Source organism: Spermophilus citellus (assembly GCF_964194105.1).
Source record: "Spermophilus citellus genome assembly, chromosome: 4".
Taxonomy (NCBI): Eukaryota; Metazoa; Chordata; class Mammalia; order Rodentia; family Sciuridae; genus Spermophilus; species Spermophilus citellus.
Window position 1 is genome coordinate 148,671,889 of NC_138185.1, and position 18,832 is coordinate 148,690,720.

General features: G+C 32.3%; 1 protein-coding gene across 2 annotated transcripts in view; it reads right to left on the bottom strand.

Moving 5' to 3' along the window:
- Positions 1–18,832, bottom strand: part of ERO1A (endoplasmic reticulum oxidoreductase 1 alpha) — a 53,582-nt gene that overhangs the window by 3,409 nt on the left and 31,341 nt on the right. The window contains exons 7-15 of one of the 2 annotated variants that reach the window (XM_081292668.1): positions 15,400–15,520; positions 12,896–12,942; positions 9,796–9,807; positions 7,310–7,336; positions 7,102–7,194; positions 5,615–5,861; positions 5,111–5,180; positions 1,638–1,724; positions 1,411–1,544 (exon numbers count right to left, since the gene is read on the bottom strand). In XM_081292668.1, the coding sequence (XP_081148794.1) occupies positions 1,411–1,544; positions 1,638–1,724; positions 5,111–5,180; positions 5,615–5,861; positions 7,102–7,194; positions 7,310–7,336; positions 9,796–9,807; positions 12,896–12,942; positions 15,400–15,520 (838 nt within the window). The remainder of the gene's footprint in view (positions 1–1,410; positions 1,545–1,637; positions 1,725–5,110; positions 5,181–5,614; positions 5,862–7,101; positions 7,195–7,309; positions 7,337–9,795; positions 9,808–12,895; positions 12,943–15,399; positions 15,521–18,832) is intronic. The other variant, XM_081292669.1, reaches the window with a different exon arrangement.

An 18,832-nucleotide genomic window follows, 5' to 3' on the forward strand; every position in this document is an offset into this window, starting at 1 on the left:
CTGAAATAATATTATCCAGAAATTATTTTTAATTTAATTAAAGCAAAAGAAATACATAATTATGGAGTACACAAGTATCAAAATACTTAAGTACTTTAAGTATTCAAAACTACATTCATTACTTAATATTAAAGTAATAAAGTACACAAGTATTTGTATAAAAACATAAGTATTAAAATACTAAAGTATTTTAAGTATTCATAAATATATTCATATGCTTAATATTAAAGTACATAGTATAAAGTATATAAATGAAGATATATTAAAATATTTTAAATATGTACAAGTATACAAATACTTAAAAATAACATGCTATTATTTATTAAATCTTCAAAGCTTTCAGTCTATAAAGAGTAAGGATAGTAAATGTATGAACAAGTTGTTCTCACAATTTTTACAAAATGTGAAATTTGTTTCTTATTATTTTTTTTGTGTGTGCATGCACATGTGTATTCCTTATGTCAATAAAACTCTGTTAATCCAGCACGATAAAAATAGCAGAATACTCAGTGGAAATAACTGTCAAGCTCCTGGTACTTGAGAAGTAATACTAAAGGTCAATTATTTCAAACCTCAAATATTAAATCATATTTCTTAAGTAAAGAAACAGTCCTTTAAAAATGTTCATTTTGGGGGTTGGGATTTTAGCTCTGTGATAGAGTACTTGCCTAGCATGCACAAGGCCCTGGGTCCAAACTCCAGCACCACACATACATACACACAAAATGTTAATTTTTACAAATCTCAGCATTCTTTACATGATAAGCTAGAAGAAAATGCATTTACACTTAATTTTTTAATGTATGTTCCTTATTTCATGGTTTTCCTGCTATCATTTTGATAAAAAAAATAATTATTTTAAAAAGAATCATTAATCAGTAGAATAAAGGGATCAGGGAAGGAAAAGGGAAAGTACAGGGATAGAGACTGATCAAATTATAGTATGTGCATGTATAATGTGGCACAATGAATCCCACTTTACATATAATTATAATGCACCAATAAAGGAAAAAATTATTAACCTTTTTATATAATAGTGAATTCACAGAGAAACTTACATATATGCCTATATTAAACAACATACAATTTTTCAATGATCTGAAGAAAAATAATTAGACAGCACACAAAAAAACACTTTTAAACAATTAGAAAAACTGTACAAATTCAAAAAGATGAATACTGAAATCTAATCAGTAAATTAATCATGAATATAAGACTCAACAGATGGAAATAAACAATCTGTGATTGTGTGTATCTACATTCTTGAAGTATTTCATAAGATCATATAATTCTGTAACAAGACAATTTCACTGAAAGGATATTCCTTACGTAGTTTTATCTGAGAGTAGACATGTTGCATTATTAGACTTACTTGGCTAGCAGAAACAATTTTAGTACATTCAAACTAACCTTCCAAATGCATTGAATAATGATACTATTTCTTGTCTGGTTAGATGGAATTCATAACTGGGTCCACTTTCTGGCATATTTGCTATCAATTTCTCAGAAAACAAGATCTTCAGAGCAGTCCCCAAACCCTGAGTCTATAATAGAAGTAAAGAAAAGAATAAATAAACTAAGAAATTTTTTGTGGAAAAGATAAAAATGAGAAGTAGAACTAAACGAGAATTACCTACCTGAAGTTTTCCCCACAGTCGACATTTAAAACAACCAACACAATCCATGATTCTTGAAATATTTCTAAAATGCAGTCTAAAGTCCTCCTAAAAACAATTTACCAAAATTTTATTAAGATGTAATATATGGTCAACTAATACTTTATTTTCTAAGTGCTTTCTCTATGTCTAACACTGGTCAAGGTACTATAGGATACCTAAAACATTCATTGAACATCTCCTACACACTAGAATTTTACATATACACTCTTATTAATGTTCACAACTCCAAAAGTAAATGTTATTATAATCTACCCCTTATGAATTAACAAGATTCAAAAAAGTTAGATACTTTGCCTAAATTCCCACATCTAGTATGTAACAAACTTAGAATCCAAGCCTGCCTGACTCCAAAATGATATGCAAAAATATGAAAAGTAACTTGCTTGATGTGACTTGTTATATGCGATTATTAACTGTGTGTCAATATGTGGTAGGGGGAGATATTAGAAGGTACCATTTACCAAAAAGAGGGAGGGAGGGTTAGAAGAAAACTTTGGTTTCACAAAGGTTAAATTATAGCCCTTCTTTCAGGTATTAATTAGGTAAAACAATCAGATATTTTATTATTATTAATGTCAACATTATTAGTAATATGCAAAATATAATGAATATCCATGGACCTACCACCAAGTTTTAGAAAGAAACCATTCCAAGTACAATTGAAGCTCCCTATGTATCACTCGAAAGAATATATCCCACCCTGTATTACCATGCTGAATTCAGTGTTTACTATTACCTTTATGTTTTTATGCATATGTATATATCCATGAACATTAGATTATTATATTGTTTACAATGTGGCAACATGCACCCAGCTTATCCAAAAGTAGCATATGTTCTTAAGGAATAAAAAAATAAAGAAGGGAAGCCCAAGAACACATCTTTCTTTTACTCCAGGGGGAATTATTAATTGATCCTCCAAGTGACTCTCTCTGTCCTGTCTTAGACTGGAATCCCTCAGAATTTTAAAACTTTTGAAAACTGTCATACAATTCAGATAGAACATCTATTATTCCAGTTGATCTATAATTTAGAAAGTATACAGTATTTTTCTTTACATAATGTAATAAACCATACACTGGCTCAACAAGATGAGAACAGGACTATATATCTAAAACTAGGAATAAATCAAAGATTGGCACCAACTGTATTCAGAGCAGACCTCAAATTGCTCTGGACACAAACTTTTCCCACTTGCTTTATTCAGCTGGAAACCAAAACAGCTATAATATGTAAATAATTTTTACTAAGATCCCAGATCTTGTATCTCTATTTAGTACAAAGCCCAAATTATTGTTACTATATATTAAAATATTCTCAATCTTTTGTTTCTGTGTCTGTTCAATAAAAGCTAATCCTAATTTTAAACACACTTTTAGGAATAACTAACCAACAAAATTACTCTAGATAGATTTCATGATTTAAGGTTTCCCTTAAACTAGTGTTTTGACCTTAACTTAGGGCACTCATTGTTGCTTAGAGTGGCCAAATAAATATTATAAAATTAAAAGCAAGCACATGAAATAGCATGAATCTTCTACGTAGGTAAACTTAATACACTAGAACCAAATTAATAAGACGAGAAACTGACTAGTCCAGAATAGGAGAAAATCATTGAGCATTCCACCAAAAAAAAAAAAAAATCACATTTAACAATTTGAGACTATACCAAAGTTATCTCAGATTGGAAAAAAAAAAAGGATCCTTAAATAACCTAAATCACTTCAGTTTCCCCTTGCTCAGGCATACAGTTTTAGGTCATTGTTTTCAACCACAGTCATTTGACAGAATGATCAAATATGATATGGTTACAGGCTGTGATTTATACTCAGTGGCACCAACTGCCCAATTCTTGCCCAAATTCTCAAATGTTTTATAAGCCTTCAAATGAGACTATGTTGTTTTATTTCTAATTTGCACAATCTAAAAAGAGCTGATGCCAAAACACTCTCCAATAAGCCAGCAAGTGAACTAAAAATAAAGAACATATTGAAAATAGTAAGAAAAAAAGAAATCTTGTTGCAGCATCTTCCCCCTCACTTTCAAGTTCCTGGAAGCTGTTTGGGAGGTTATATAATCACTGAAGTATGTTTTTGTAGCAAGAATGCTTTAAGTAGGAGATAGATGGGAGGTCAAGAATAACTATTATCTAACGGGGAAAAAAAAAAACAAGTGCAAAAAGTACTTTCTTTGCTAACTGCATAAAATCAGTTTCTGTCATCATGGAAAGAAAGAATAAGAAATGGGAAGATGGTTATAAATATTCTGGTGAAATCAGATTGAACGCAGTGGTTCTAAGGGCCACCTGCCTTTGCTTACCAGTAGCTTTGTAGAAAGAACAGTAACATAATTTATTTTAATCCCCCAAATATTTTGAAGATCCTTTGGGGGTAGGAGCTATCTATCTCTTTGATGACAGAAATCACATAGTGTTTAATAAATCTCTGCACATCTTCCTAGTAATATTTTACATTTGTGGTTTTTTGAGGCAAATACATACTCAGAAATGGTCTTGCCTAAGGTTATTCCCCTCCTAAGAAGCAAGACAATGACCAGACCCCATTTTGTGGGGTGTCATATCTATCCTTTCCACAACAGATGCTGGTATCACTACATCTGCCTTTAACTTCCAGTAAATAAGATAAAGGACAACACATCACGATGTGCTTTTTCTCCCTAAAGACAATCTTCTAATTTAACCAATACCATTTTAGAAATGTCTGCAGCAAAAGATAAAATTAATACTGCCAGACTAATACTGCCACTCATGCTCTGGATCCCTTCCCTGTAATTTATGCCCTCTATTTACTACATAAGACCATCAATGTAAAAGCCATTTGTAAAGTATACAGAGATACACATCTTCCCCCTTTGTTATTCTGAACATAATAAAAATGAGATCTCAACTCAGACTTGCCTGTAGAATTCCTTTTATTAAGGGAAAGGAAAAACTATGACTCCAATTTTTCTTGTATTTCAGAATGTGTGTCAGGATTTACCATTAGTAAAAATAAATGTATTTATTTTTTAAAATTGACAAATCCTAATTAGATAATCTTATGGGGTATAATATGACATTTTGATAAATGTTTACAAGGTGAAATGGTTAAATCAGGCTCATTAACAAATCCATTACCCACATATTTATTTGGGTGTGTTGAAAATATTTAAAATTACTTTCATCAATTTTTAAAATATACATTATTTACTATAGTTGCCATTGTATGCAACAGATCACCGAAGATTCTTCCTCATGACTGAAACTTTGTACCCTTTGATCAACATTGTCTGTTTCTTCATCTATTTCCCTCCCAGCTTTGATAAACATCATTTTACTCTTTACCTCTATAAGTAATACATAAGTTCATGTTCATACTTGCATGCTAATCAGTTTTTAATCTAATAATTAAGTTAAACTATAAAATAATTACCTTTAGTTTGTGTGCTTCTTTTTTATCCCCAGCAAAAAATGAATTCTCATCAAAATGCAAAGGAAATGACCTGCATTTTAAAATAGAGAGTATTCACTTTATGTATTCTTAATATTAAAGGTATTGCTAATATAGTATTTTACCAGTCAGCAATAAATAATTAAAATAGAGTAGAAAACAAAGTAAAACCAACACTCTGATGCAAACAAATTCTTATCCTCAAATCTATACAATATAAAAGTTTGGTCCCAAATGCAATCTGTCCAACTAAATATAAAAATAAAGCAAGAATCAAGTAATAAAATAATGTCTCTTAAAACTAAAAATGTTTGGTTTTTAGTACACAGATCAACACAAAAACAAAAACTAAATTCTAAAAGACCAATGGGCAAGAATGGTTTTTAATTATTTTAAAAATAGTTTCACTTTCTTTAGATAAATGTTTAAGCATTTAACTTTGGCTATCACTTATTATTCTTCTATTAATGCAAAGCTGTAATTTACTTGATTTCGTGAAGTATTTCCAGAAGTAACATTTTGTTTTCTGCATCCTGAATTTTATTTCCAGTGAAGAGTTGAAAATCTGGGCGCTCAAAGAATGGCAACACTTTAGACAAAGCCCTTAATTCTATCAAGTACAGAAAATACAGGTTCTTAAGCCTTCTTGGACCTTCTCCTTCAGTCAAAATTCCATCAAACCGCTGTTGAAACTCTGTAATGTTGTGTCCCCATTTCTTTTCCAACCAGGTATCTGGGAAGTAAGAAGAATTACATAGTAAAAACTGAATTTTATAATTTTATAATTAATTTCTACTTTAATTACAGAAGTTAATTTCATTTTGTATTTTAAAATACATAATGAGGGCTGGGGGTGTAGCTCAGTGGAACAGTGCTTGCATGAATGAAGCCTTGGGTTAGATACCCAGCACCACAATAGACAAAAAACAAACAAACAAATAAAACACTAAAATATATAACAGATAAAACCAAGAAAACTGTTTTTTCATAATTTAGCCTTTAAGCTTTCTATATTGGTATTTTATCTTCTAGAATGTATCCTTACAACTAAAATGAATACAATTTTTACCAAAAAAGCAGGTTTTAATAAAAAAAATAAGATTTCTGCATGTAAAGATATTCATAAGGGCTGGGGTTGTGGCTCAGTGGTAGAGTGCTTGCCTAGCATGTGTGAGGCACTGGGTTCAATTCTCAGTACCACGTATAAGTAAATAAAATAAAGGTCCATCAACAACTAAAAAAAAAAATTTAAATTCATAAAACTGAAATATATAAAAGTGACCATCTAAAGTTACTAATGAGTTTGAAGAGCTGTTTCAAAAAAAGTTACGATATTTTGTTTCTAAGAAGTAAAATCCTTTAACTCCAGAATATGCTATTGATGAAAACCAACCATTGTCTCATTTTCCAACCACATCCCTAAAGAATAAAGACCCGCATGACATTCCTTACCTCTGAAAACTAGCATACAAATAAAAAGGTGCTGATATAATAATATTTAACAAATAACAGAATGTGCTATTAGGAGCTGTTTTAATTCCCAGAACAAAGAATATTTCTAAAATGACATGTATAATTTTGAGCAGCTTCTTAAAAGAAGGTGAAGAAAGTTAATGTGCTGAACTGCATCCATAATTCCCACATTCCTGAGTACTACAAATTAAAAATGGATTTTTACTGCCTAATATTTCTTCAGGCAAAATATCAGGAACTTTTTGAGAGTACCTGAAAATAATATGTTGCCACTGCTGGGTATGGTGGCACACGCCTGTAATACCAGCAGCTTGGGAGGCTGAGGCAGGAGGATCTTGAGTTCAAAGCAACCTCAGCAAAAGCTAGGCGCTAAGCAACTCAGTGAGACCTTGTCTCTAAATAAAATATAAAATAGGGCTGAGGATGTGGCTCAGTTGTCAAGTGCCCTGGTTCAATCCCTGGTACCAAAAGAAAAAAAAAAAAACATAAATATAACATACCTTGTAAAAGATATCTCGCACTCAAATGTACATTAATGCTTGCATGGAGGCCAGATATGAGTCTGTAGAATGCCCTTTTTTCTACACAAAGACCTAAAAATAAAATCAGTGATTTGCAAATAAAATTCCATATGTGAGTCTTGTGACTATAAAAATTAATTTCATGACTGTAACAATGAGGGGGGGAAATCATTTAAATTTATTTTACCTTCTAGCCAACTGTAAAAAGCATTCTCTGAAATTAAAAGAAAAATAAATTACAAGATTGTAAAAATACCAAAATACAATTTTTCAAGTTTTAAAGCATTATACCAAACTTATGGCAAACACTGTTTTAAAAATTGTTCAACCTAAACCAAATCTTATTTGCAATTTTCTCAAAGGAAGAAGAGAAGTTCTTGATATGGATTCAGTTAAGTACTATTCTACTGCTCAGAATCTAAAAGATTTTAGTATTACCTTAGGTAGCCCCAGTCTCATAACTTTCTGAATAAAGAGTTCATATGATGTCAAAATACAGAATTCAAATAGTAAATCTATCAAAAATTGGAAAATACCTAGCTTAAATAACAATTCATGTTATGAAAATTATTGTTAGAAAAATTAAAATTATAAAATCATATTAAGTTTAATATTTGTATAGAGTGGATGACATTATGTTCCATTTGTCTTCATAACTCCATAAAGCAAAATGCAAACAGCAAACTAGGTTAAATGTATGTTACAAACACAACAAAGGTATAATGTCCTAAATGTATAAAAATCTCATAAACTGAATAAAATATTAAAATGTGGCTGAGGTTGTAGCTCAGTGGTAGAACACTTCCCTAGCATGTGTGGGGCACTGGGTTCAATTCTCAACACCACATATAAGTAAATAAAATAAAGGTCCATTGACAACTAAAAATATATATATTTAAGAAAAAAATGCTAAAATGCCATTAAAGAGGGTACAGAAGATGGATAGGGACAGGAAAAAACACAAATGGTAACAGACAAAAATTGATGTTTTACCAGTAATAAAAAATTCAAATTAAAAGCTCTACCACTTTTCCTATCAAATCAGTAAATATAAAAATATGATAAAACAATGCTGACAAAGGTGAAAAAATAACACATAAATATATTTATATGTTACAAGTAAAGTAGGTACATATATATGGAGAAATATATAGAAAGTAGCAAAATGTTAATAGAAAAGCAGTGTGAAGTAGTAGCCAAGAACATGGTCCCTGCAGCCAAACTTCTTGATTTGAATCCTAACTGCTACTTGTAAGTCACATGATTTTAGCCAGACTGCTTCTGAACCTCTCTGGGACTCATTTTCCTCATCAATAAAATGGGGATAGAAATAATACCTCCTAGGATTGTTGAAAGAATTAAATGAAATTATATTTATTTATTGCTTAAAAGAGTGCCTCTCAAGTAGTTACCATTATTACTTTGGAGCTGTGGGATTATAAGTAATTCATTTTTTTATGAAATTTTTCTTTTTTTCAACCATGAATTAGGGGGCTAGGGATAATACTGCTTGGGACCTAGCCTTACAATGACATTTTCAGTTCAGTTCAGTTTTATAATCCCAAAATAGCTATTCTCAATTTGACCTGACTGTGGTCTAGTTCAACATGCACCTAATATGACAGTTGTCAGTAATAATATTTGACATTAGGCCAAAATCAATTTGGCATTTTATAAACGAGATAGTTTCTCTAAGAACTGCTCCCACAGGTTAGTGATCTTTTCTTTGATAACAAGAGACAAGTCATGGTCTTTAGATAAGTATTGGAAAAGCAAAGTAGCCTTCTCTACTGTAGCTTGACTATAGCACTGAACTATATTAATCCCCGAGGTAGAATAAGGTTACTCAAAATTGAAAATCACCTCCACTACTAACAAATGAGAGGCAACTTAAGAAAAAAATAACATTACTGCTAAAAATTTCTCATTCAAACAATTCAGTTCAGATTTAGCATTTCATTTAGCTGCTACAGTTATTATAACATAAAGTACAATGATACAATAGCAATGTTATCAGACTTTATTGTCCTGTTATTTAGACATAAAGCATAAGTAATTCATAAAATCATGTTCAGAAGATACAAGACTTTGAGGAAGAGAAATGTGATACTTTGTATTTTAGCAAGTTTCATTTAGATGAGCTAAAACTAGCACTGATTCAGTCTTTTCATATCATTAAGCATGTGTTTTTAAAACAAAATGATTTTCAAAAAGACACACTGAACCTAAAATAGGTTAAAAATTCTTAGCATTACTATTAACTTAGACGTGGCAAGAGCATAAGCCCTAGATGCCAGCTCTGGAATCAATATTCCAATCATGTCCAGGACCTTCCTGTATGATACCAGTAGCAGATCCCAGACTTCAACCAAAGAGGAAGAAGTCTTCCCTGCCAGAGTATGTGTGTGGGAGGGTGGGGGCATGGAAGAGGAGAGGGTGGACAGCCCAGTAAATGGCAGCTGGGCTGTTGGGCTGAGGAGGAAAGGCATGCTGAGCACAGACACAGCAGTCACTGTCCTAACCTGCGCTTTCACCTCCAGAATTTTAGATAAAGAAATAAAAATAAGTTCTTCTGAGTCGCAAAGATAGGAAGGAAAAAGAGTTTCATTTTAAGCATCCAAATATATGAGCAAAGGCATGTATGCAATGTATGATAAAAAAAACTATACTTACCTTTACCTTTTCCTGAAAAACAAAACAAAATGCTTATTATTATAAATTCCTTCCAGCTGCCCCTTTTATACTGATGCACTTTCGTTAAAATGACACTTTTTAATGATTATTTTTAGTCCAGTTAGTTCATCTCCAACAAGTAAAATCTAAAGGTGAGACACCCATGACTACAACTCTACTTAGCAGTGGTATGGACTGTGCCTTGTTAGACTAAATGGCATTATCTCCAAGAGGATGCATGACAAGTACTTCCACTCATGTAAGATTTAATATGGGTGACAAGAGAGAAAAATTGAACCTAAATCTGAGAGTACTGTTAAATATCTTAAGGACTTATGTTTATTTGGCTATTAGAGTCTTTTCCACATTTATTATCCTAAAATTATAACATAATTTCTGTTAAAGATTTGTATGTATCATTGCTTTTTTAAATTTTTTTACTTTTTTGTTTTTTATGTAGTGCTGAGGATTGAACCCAAGGCCTCACATGTACTAGGCGAGTGTTCTACTGCTGAGTCACAACCCCTGTCCTGTATCATTGCTTTTAGGTTTAAAAGAATATTATAAGATTTAGACCTAGAAATATTTTCAAAGACTATGATCCAAACTGTATATGATGTAGCAATTTGTACATAGCTGCTTACTTATGATCTTGGGAGACTATGGCAGGAGGACTTCAAGTTCTGGACCAGCCTCAGCAACACAGTGAGGCCCTGTCTTAAAATTAAAAATAAATTTTTTAAAAAATGGATGGAGATGTAACTTAGTGGTAGATCTGGGCTCAATGCCCAGCACTAAAAATAAATATATAAACAAATAAAGTTTATTTCTCCCATTTTTCTTTAATGCTATCATTGTTTGATTATTAAATATATACTCATTGCAAATATGTTTAAGAAACATATTACTCTCTCACTCTCTCTTTTTTTTTTATAGTGCTGGAGATTGAACCTAGGGCTTTGTGCAGTGAGGTAAGCACTCTACCAACTGAACTATATCCCCAGCCCATGTTTCTTAAATAATAAATGTTTAAGAAGAAAAAAAAAGATAAAATAAAAAGTTACCCAGAACTCCTCCCCTTACCATTTATACTATTTAAATTTTTATAAATGTCCTTTATTCTTTGTGTATGGATACTTGGAAATTATATTTTGCTTTTCTAAAAATATATTACACGTGTGTGTGTGTGTGTGTGTGTGTGTGTGTGTGTGTGTGTGTGTTGCTGGGGATTGAACCCAGGGCCTTGTACATGTAAGGCAAGCACTGTTCCAACTGAGCTATATCCTCAGCCCACACATATTGTTTTGATATCTGCTTCCTTTCTCAGTATATTGTTGAATGTTTTTATTCAAATGAGTACAAATCTACAGCAACATTTATTGACATTTATGGCTTTATTTTAGTATGTGGCTGTACCATAAGTCAACTGTCCTCCAATGATAAACATTTAAACAGTTCCCATTTTACTTTAAAATAAGTGAGGGTAGCTAATTACTTTATCAAGTCCTTATATGAGTGCGTAGTAAAGATCACTTCTTTCCTGTGGATTTGCATTTCACCTAATGTTAAATCAATAGCATCCAATAAGTCACCACATGTGATTTTGCAGAAACCCATGAGACTTGTTTAGAAATAAATTATTTTCTAACCTAAGAAAGCCAAGGCTGCCAGCATTTAGGGCATGATGCAATCTCACTGATTTATAAGAGGAAATTTATATTTATTGACTATATGACATCAGCATCTTTTCAAACAAATTTTAACACCTTACACATTTGCTAAAAGCACATCGAAGATTTTGTCAGTGAGCACATATCCAAAAAGAGAAGGATATATATTTTCTAAAGAAAAAGTCAGAAATCATACAGTGAAGTGGTTTATTCAATACACTATTCTGCCTATTATTGACTGGACAGGACTTGTGAGTTTCAATGTTACATTCCCTCTGGCTGCTACACACAGTGCCTAGCATGTGGTAAATGGTGAATAATCATTTGTTGTTAGAACAAGTGATTTTCACTGATAAAGATAAAACTACTCAATGAGGAGGGCAATTTTCAATGAAAACTAACCTAACAAATTACTCCATATATTAGATGTTGGGTTCTATAAAAAGGGCTCAAAAAGACAAATGCTGCTCATTCATATATCCAAAGTACTAGGTTCAATTGGCAGATATATAAATAACAATAAAATAAGGCTGCACAGTAAAAAAAAGACTATAAGAGAGAAATGAAACATGGTGTACACTTAATAAGAAAGGAAAGATTAGATCTGGTTAGGAGGATCAGGGAAAGTTTTGTGAGAAAGGCAGCATTTAGATCACACCTTGAGTATAGGTAGAAAATTAATAATTTTAATGCAATATAAAGATAGGTGAATTTGAAATCATCCCCAATATATGGAGTCTATATATAATTTCAAGTTTTTGTAAAAAAAATAGAAGTTTTTTTGGGGGATACTTCTATGTCTAGAAGATGAGGAGAAATTGAAACAAGGGAGCACACTTATTAATGCATCCACAAAAATACCTAGAATAGAGGCTGGGGTTATGGCTCAGCAGTAGAGCGCTCACCTCGCACGCGCAAGACCCTGGGTTCAATCCTCAGCACCACATAAAAATAAATAAGTGAAATAAAAGTATTGTGTCCAACGACAACTAAAAATAATAATAAAAAAAAAAACCTAGAATAGCTGGGTGCAATAGTACATGCCTGCAATCTCAGTACCTGGGAGGCTGAGGCAGGAGGATGGTAAGTTCAAGGGCAATTTAGCATAAAATCAAAAGGGCTAAGGAACACTCCTAGGTTCAATCCCCAGAACTGCCAAAACAAGTAAGTTAGTAAGTAAATAAATAGATAAATAAAATATATCCTAATGTTCACCTTATGGCAGCCCAATGCCACAAACTTCATTACAAAAATACTCTTCCTTATTGAAGTATAAATATACCTCTGTAAGGGGGAGGCATAATCTCTATGGAAACAGGACTGTGGATTATATGACTCCAACTGCTCTTGCCATTTGTCTTGACTTTCCTTCCATCTAACCAAAGTTCATCAGCTGATAAATAATATAACAATGCAAACAAATAGCTCACCTTGACCAGAAGCCAAAGGATTCAAAGGTCTTTTAATTGTCTGTGGCCTAGAAACAAAAGAATTAAAAGTACTATATGAAATATAAATATGTTATCAGTCAAGTTATAATTATCTAATTAAAGTGATAGTATCTCAGAATGTTGCTTAATGACTATATCTGAAGTCAAATTGTTTTGTTAATATCATAAAATATTTAGTTTTCTCTAATTGCTTTTGAGAAATTATTGCCCATTATTTGTTTTAGTGATGATAGTTTCTGATCTTTTCCCATTATAACAGCCATCAAGTAATTTCCTAATCACCTCTTCAAACAGAGGAAGGAAAAAAATATAAGTCAAGCACTTCTCCTAGAATCACTAATGTGCTTTTATATGTATGTAAAAGTGTATGTCCAACGGCACAAAATGCACCCCTAATTGAAAGACAAACTTAACACAAACATTAAAATTAAACATGAAAACATTAAATTAAACAGTGTAGGTAGTTTCTTTTCCACTTAGGTACTCTTAGAAACTTCAGCTTACCCCATGACCATTAAGTTTATTATTATTTAAATAAAAGGTTTTTTAATGGGAAAAAAAAACAAAAGCTTTCTAGAGAATGTTACTAAGGTGCTTCTAAATCACAAAACAAATATACATTAGTAATGTTAGTAAAGTATGGAGATTATTTTAATGCCCATAATTTAAATTTTTAAAATTTGTACAACTCTAGACATTTTGAGAAAAAAATATCATAAGCTATACTTTAATATAATAAATGCTTCCTACATTATTTATATTGTTAGAAATGTTACAGGAATCAGGATATTAGTTAGGAAATGACCACAAAACCAAAACAAATCTAACAAATGCTTCATAAATTTTTTCAGTTAACATTAAGACAACAACCAAAAAAGAAAAACCTTACTTTAAAAATGAACTTTCAATTTAGTAACCAAACATTCCTAATAAGAGTCAAGACTATTTAAATGAAAAATACAGCAGATATGAGTAAATAATGAAAACTTCACATTCCAAACTAGAGAATTCTTCAAGTAAAAAACAAAAAATAATAATAATCTAATGTTTTATTGGTGTACACATAATTGCTCATCTTATGCTTATAAAAAAGTGAAAGTCTTCATCTCCATATTTTTGAACTCCAAAGATTTTTCCACAGCTGCCTTCAGTGTCTGAGATAACAACACATGCACACACACACACACACAAACATATATACAATTAATCTTTCTGGTTCTCAGATTCTTCCCCTCTCAAACAGTGATGACTCTAACACAAAGTTATTGTAAGAAGTAGAGGGGAGGCTGGGGTTGTGGCTCAGCGGTAGAGCGCACACCTCGCACGCACGTGTGAGACCCTGAGTTCGATCCTCAGCACCACATAAAAATATACGAATAAAATAAAGGTATTGTGTCCAACTATAACTAAAACATAAAAAAAAAGAAAGAAAGAAAGAAGTAGAGGGGATCAAAAGACCAGGAATGGAACCACCATTTGACTCAGCTATACCACTTCTTGGTACTTAGCCTAAAGAATTAAAGGTCAGCATACTACAGCAATAAATGTATATTCATGCTTATAGAAGCACAATTCACAATAGCCAAACTATGGAACTAGTCCAGGTATTCATCAATGGATGAATGGATAAATAAAATGTAGTATATATACACAATGGAGTTTTATTCAGCCATAAAGAAAAATGAAATTATGTCATTTGCAAGAAAATGGATGGAACTTGAGACCATCATGTTAAACAAAATAAGACAAACACAGAAGGTCAAGGGTCAATGTTTTCTCCCATGTGTGGAAGCCAGAAAAAAAAATGGGAACTTATGAAAATAAAAGGAAGATTATTAGAGGAAAGGAACCATGGGGAGGAAATAATATTGACGAAATTATATTGTTATATTGTGTGCATGTACAATAAATCCTACTGTTATGAACAACTATAATGTACTAATAAAAATGTGAGGGGGAAAAATAATTAGAGGAGAAAATGTATATAATACTTAACACAGTGGGCACTCAAAATGTTACCTGTTATAATTATTCTCTGAAATCAATTTAACTTCAAAGCAGGTAAAATAACTACAGTGATGGAAAAGAATTGCAGAGCACCAAAAAGAGAATTGAAAGTTGTAGATGCTAATCTATATGCTGTCACTAACTACCTGGTCTTGGGAAAGGATGTCAATCTCTTTGGCTCTGCCTTCTCACCTACAAAATGAGATTCTACAATCTACTTGAGGAACATCTGTTAGTACCTACAATAATCCCATAAAGCTTTAAATACTCTTCCCAGTCTTTCAAAGAAAAAAATATATTTGTTCAAACTTATGCCAATGTTTCCCCCAAGGGGAATTGGATTATAAAAGGTATGCTTTTATGTCTAGATGCACAAAATGAACTTGATTAGTAATTTTCAATCATTATGATTTTGGTTTTTTTAATACATAAATCACCACATCTTATAGTAATTTCTAAATGAAAATGACACATACTTAAAACAGTTTTCTTCATAGATGACATTCCATATCTTCCAAGCATCTGGTCCTTTATAACCAGTGTAGCGCTCAGGATTAAGGAGCAAATCCACATATTCAGCATCAGGAGACTGTATGTCTGTAAAATAAACATTTCCATTAAATCTTTCTTATCTTTAGCTACCTTAAAAAGTAGTATACAAGACAATGTACCATTGATTCTAAGGCATCCCAAATATATCAATGTAATTGGGTATTTTAAAACAACTTTTCAAGAGAAAGGAAGGAAAAGAAAGAGAAACAAATGGCCACATTAACTATGCACACTAATTGCAAAAACGTCCTGATTTTAGAAATTTTAAAAAATAAGAATGTATGGATTTGAGATTGAAGAAACATAATTCAATTCTCATAGGCCATCCAGACAATAAATACAATATACATTCATTTCCACATTAACCAAAGCAGCTCATCAGTAACTAAGGTAAAAGAAGAAGTATTAGTGTCATATACTATTTGTTACCAAATACTTTCTATTTCAATGACCACCACCATCAGGATCCACTATCCAGCTGTCCTAAAGATATAACACTATATGCAAAAGTTATAGGTATGATGATTTTGTGTCAGCATCCCTTATAAAAAGGAAAACTGGAAGCAGCCTAAACACTCAACATAGTTGAGCAGTTAGAAGCCTGGGCTCTGGAGCCTGAGTGCCTGGATTGGGATCTAGATCCTGCCACTGATTCATAATTTAAAACTGTTAAACTTTGCTCAGTGCAATGGTGTATGCCTATAATCCCAGTAGCTCTAGAGACTAAAGCAAGAGGATCACAAGAGGATCACAGCCTTAGCAGTTTAGCAAGGCTCTAAGCAACATAGCACTATACTGTCTCAAAATTTAGAAAAAAAAAAAAAGGTTGGGAGTGGTGACTTGGATTGTGGGTCAGTGGTTAAAGCAGCCTTGGGTTCAATCCCCTGGTACCAAAAACAAAAAATAAAAAACTCTTAAACTTCCAAAAAAAAATGATGGCCCTAGTCCATCAATGGCTCTGGGAAATTACTTGACAGTACAGCAGTATCTTATCTATAAAATTTAACAATATAAACCAAAATATGGGCAAAAATGGCCTCAAAGCAAACAGAAAAGATAACAAGAAACAGAGCACAAAGTCCCTGATGAGAGTCCTCAAAGGATTGTAGATCAGTAGTAGAGCACTTCCCTAGCATGTAGAAGACCCTGGGTTTGATCCCCAGTACTGCAAAATAAAAAAGACTGGAAAAAAAAATAGAGCAAGAGAGCAATAGAGAGTCCATCAAGCTCTCAACAATACCTACTTCATATTATTAAAGAACAAAGACAAAAAAAAAAAGAACTAAGCTTGGCTATTTTTATTCCAATTCAACAGCATAATAAAGGCATGTATTAGGAGAAAAGTAACTTCTAGAACAAACACAATGACAGCATCTAGAAATAACTGAGCCCTATGCAGAAGCAGCAATTAAAATAACTAAAAAAAGTAAATAATAAGAGCTTAAAAATAAATTAGCATGGAATCATCCAGTTCAGAGATGGCTAACTGTTCACTCCAATTAATACTAAAGGCAGTTATTACAAAAATTTACATTAAATTGATTTTTAAAACTCCTCATTTTTAAAATATGTAAATAATTCTCAGTATCCAGTACCTTAAAACAGAAAACTAGACACCAAGGTATGATTGCACTTTTTAATATTCCACCTAGAGATAAACATTTGGCCTCTTGATTTTACTTATGACAGAATAAAAAATAAATGTTATTATATCCATATTTTGCCACATGACTAAAGCTCAAATATCTTATAAGGATTTATAAAATACCTTCTATACTTCACCCACCATTTGCATATGTTATTTATTCCCTATGAAGCTGTGCCTTTAAAAAATACTCATCTTTTAACAGAAGAAATGAATGCAAAAGGGCAAGTAATTCACTAAACTCCACCATGTGAGTGAGTTATTGATTCTCAGTTGGTACTCACATTGTAGTCTCAAAAGGATAGTTCATTCATGGAAGTTAAAGTATTACTATCCTTTTTCCTACATTACATGCCTTTAAAAAAACTGTTACATATTATAAATTTAGTTTTATCTCATAGAACAATGTTTAAGGCCAAAAGATCTTTATAGAAAAGATGATAAAACAAGAGGTCGAGGAAAATGTTCCATCTCTTTCCTTTAGTAGCCTAACTCTTGATTAGGTCTACAACCTCTCATATCTAATATCCCTGAGATGTTTTGGAATCGAGAACAAAAGTAATACAGTGTACACAACTTACATTAGGTATTACTCCAACAGGGTCTAGGGCACCAATCAAAAGGGGTAGAGATGTGGCAGGGAAATAAAGTCATCAGCTGATATGAGAAAGGAAGCCATGAACTAGTTGCTTAGGATGCCTGGAAATAAGGAATGGCTTCTGGGAAGCAACAGTAGTTAATACCACTAAGTTCAAGTGAGGCCATAGGGCTGGAGCTGGAGCTCGGTGATAGAGCACTTATCTAGCATGCACAAGGGCCTGGATTTGTTCCCCAGCATTGAAAAAAAAAAACAAACCTCACCCACATACACATTTCTGCAATGAAATACATGACTATTCACACTGAATGCGTATTAAACTTAGGAGGAAACATGTTTGTTTTCCAGATTTTGGAAACAGAAAGAAGGCATTATAGATAAGTATATACCAAAGCTTGGTCATATTTCCTATCAAGGAAAGCTCTTTTCTTTTTCTCTTCTCTCCTTTCATTGGTCCTCTCTTTTTCCAAAAAGAAGCCACTTTCCCTTCCTTTCTCTTTCACGAGGACTACAGGCTTCTCTTTTACTTGAAATTTCAATGTCCTGCAGTATTCTTTTCACTTAATTTTTTTTTTTTTAAAGAGAGAGTGAGAGAGGAGAGAGAGAGAGAGAGAATTTTTTTTTTAATATTTTTATTTTTTAGTTCTCGGCGGACACAACATCTTTGTTGGTATGTGGTGCTGAGGATCGAACCCGGGCCGCACGCATGCCAGGCGAGCGTGCTACCGCTTGAGCCACATCCCCAGCCCCTCACTTAATTTTTTTTAAGATCATTAATACTCTACAAAAGAGCCACAGAAGAACATCAAAACTCAATTCGATTAAATTTTGTTTAGAGAGCAATAATTAAGTAAGAGGCCAATAATCCAACTTAGAAAAAGAAGAATGGAAGAATCCATAAATCTAGGATGCTAGATTTTAACAGCACCAGTACTGGGGCTTAGTTTTAGATGTTGCAGATGTGATTCTATGTGCAAAATTCTCTTTTCTGAAAGCAACAAAGGCCATCATTAAGGAAAATGTAAAACAATCCAACAGCAATATAACAGAAGTAAGGTGGTTTTTTTGTTTTGTTTTGTTTTGTTTTGTTTTAATTTTTGTTTTGTTTTTGTTT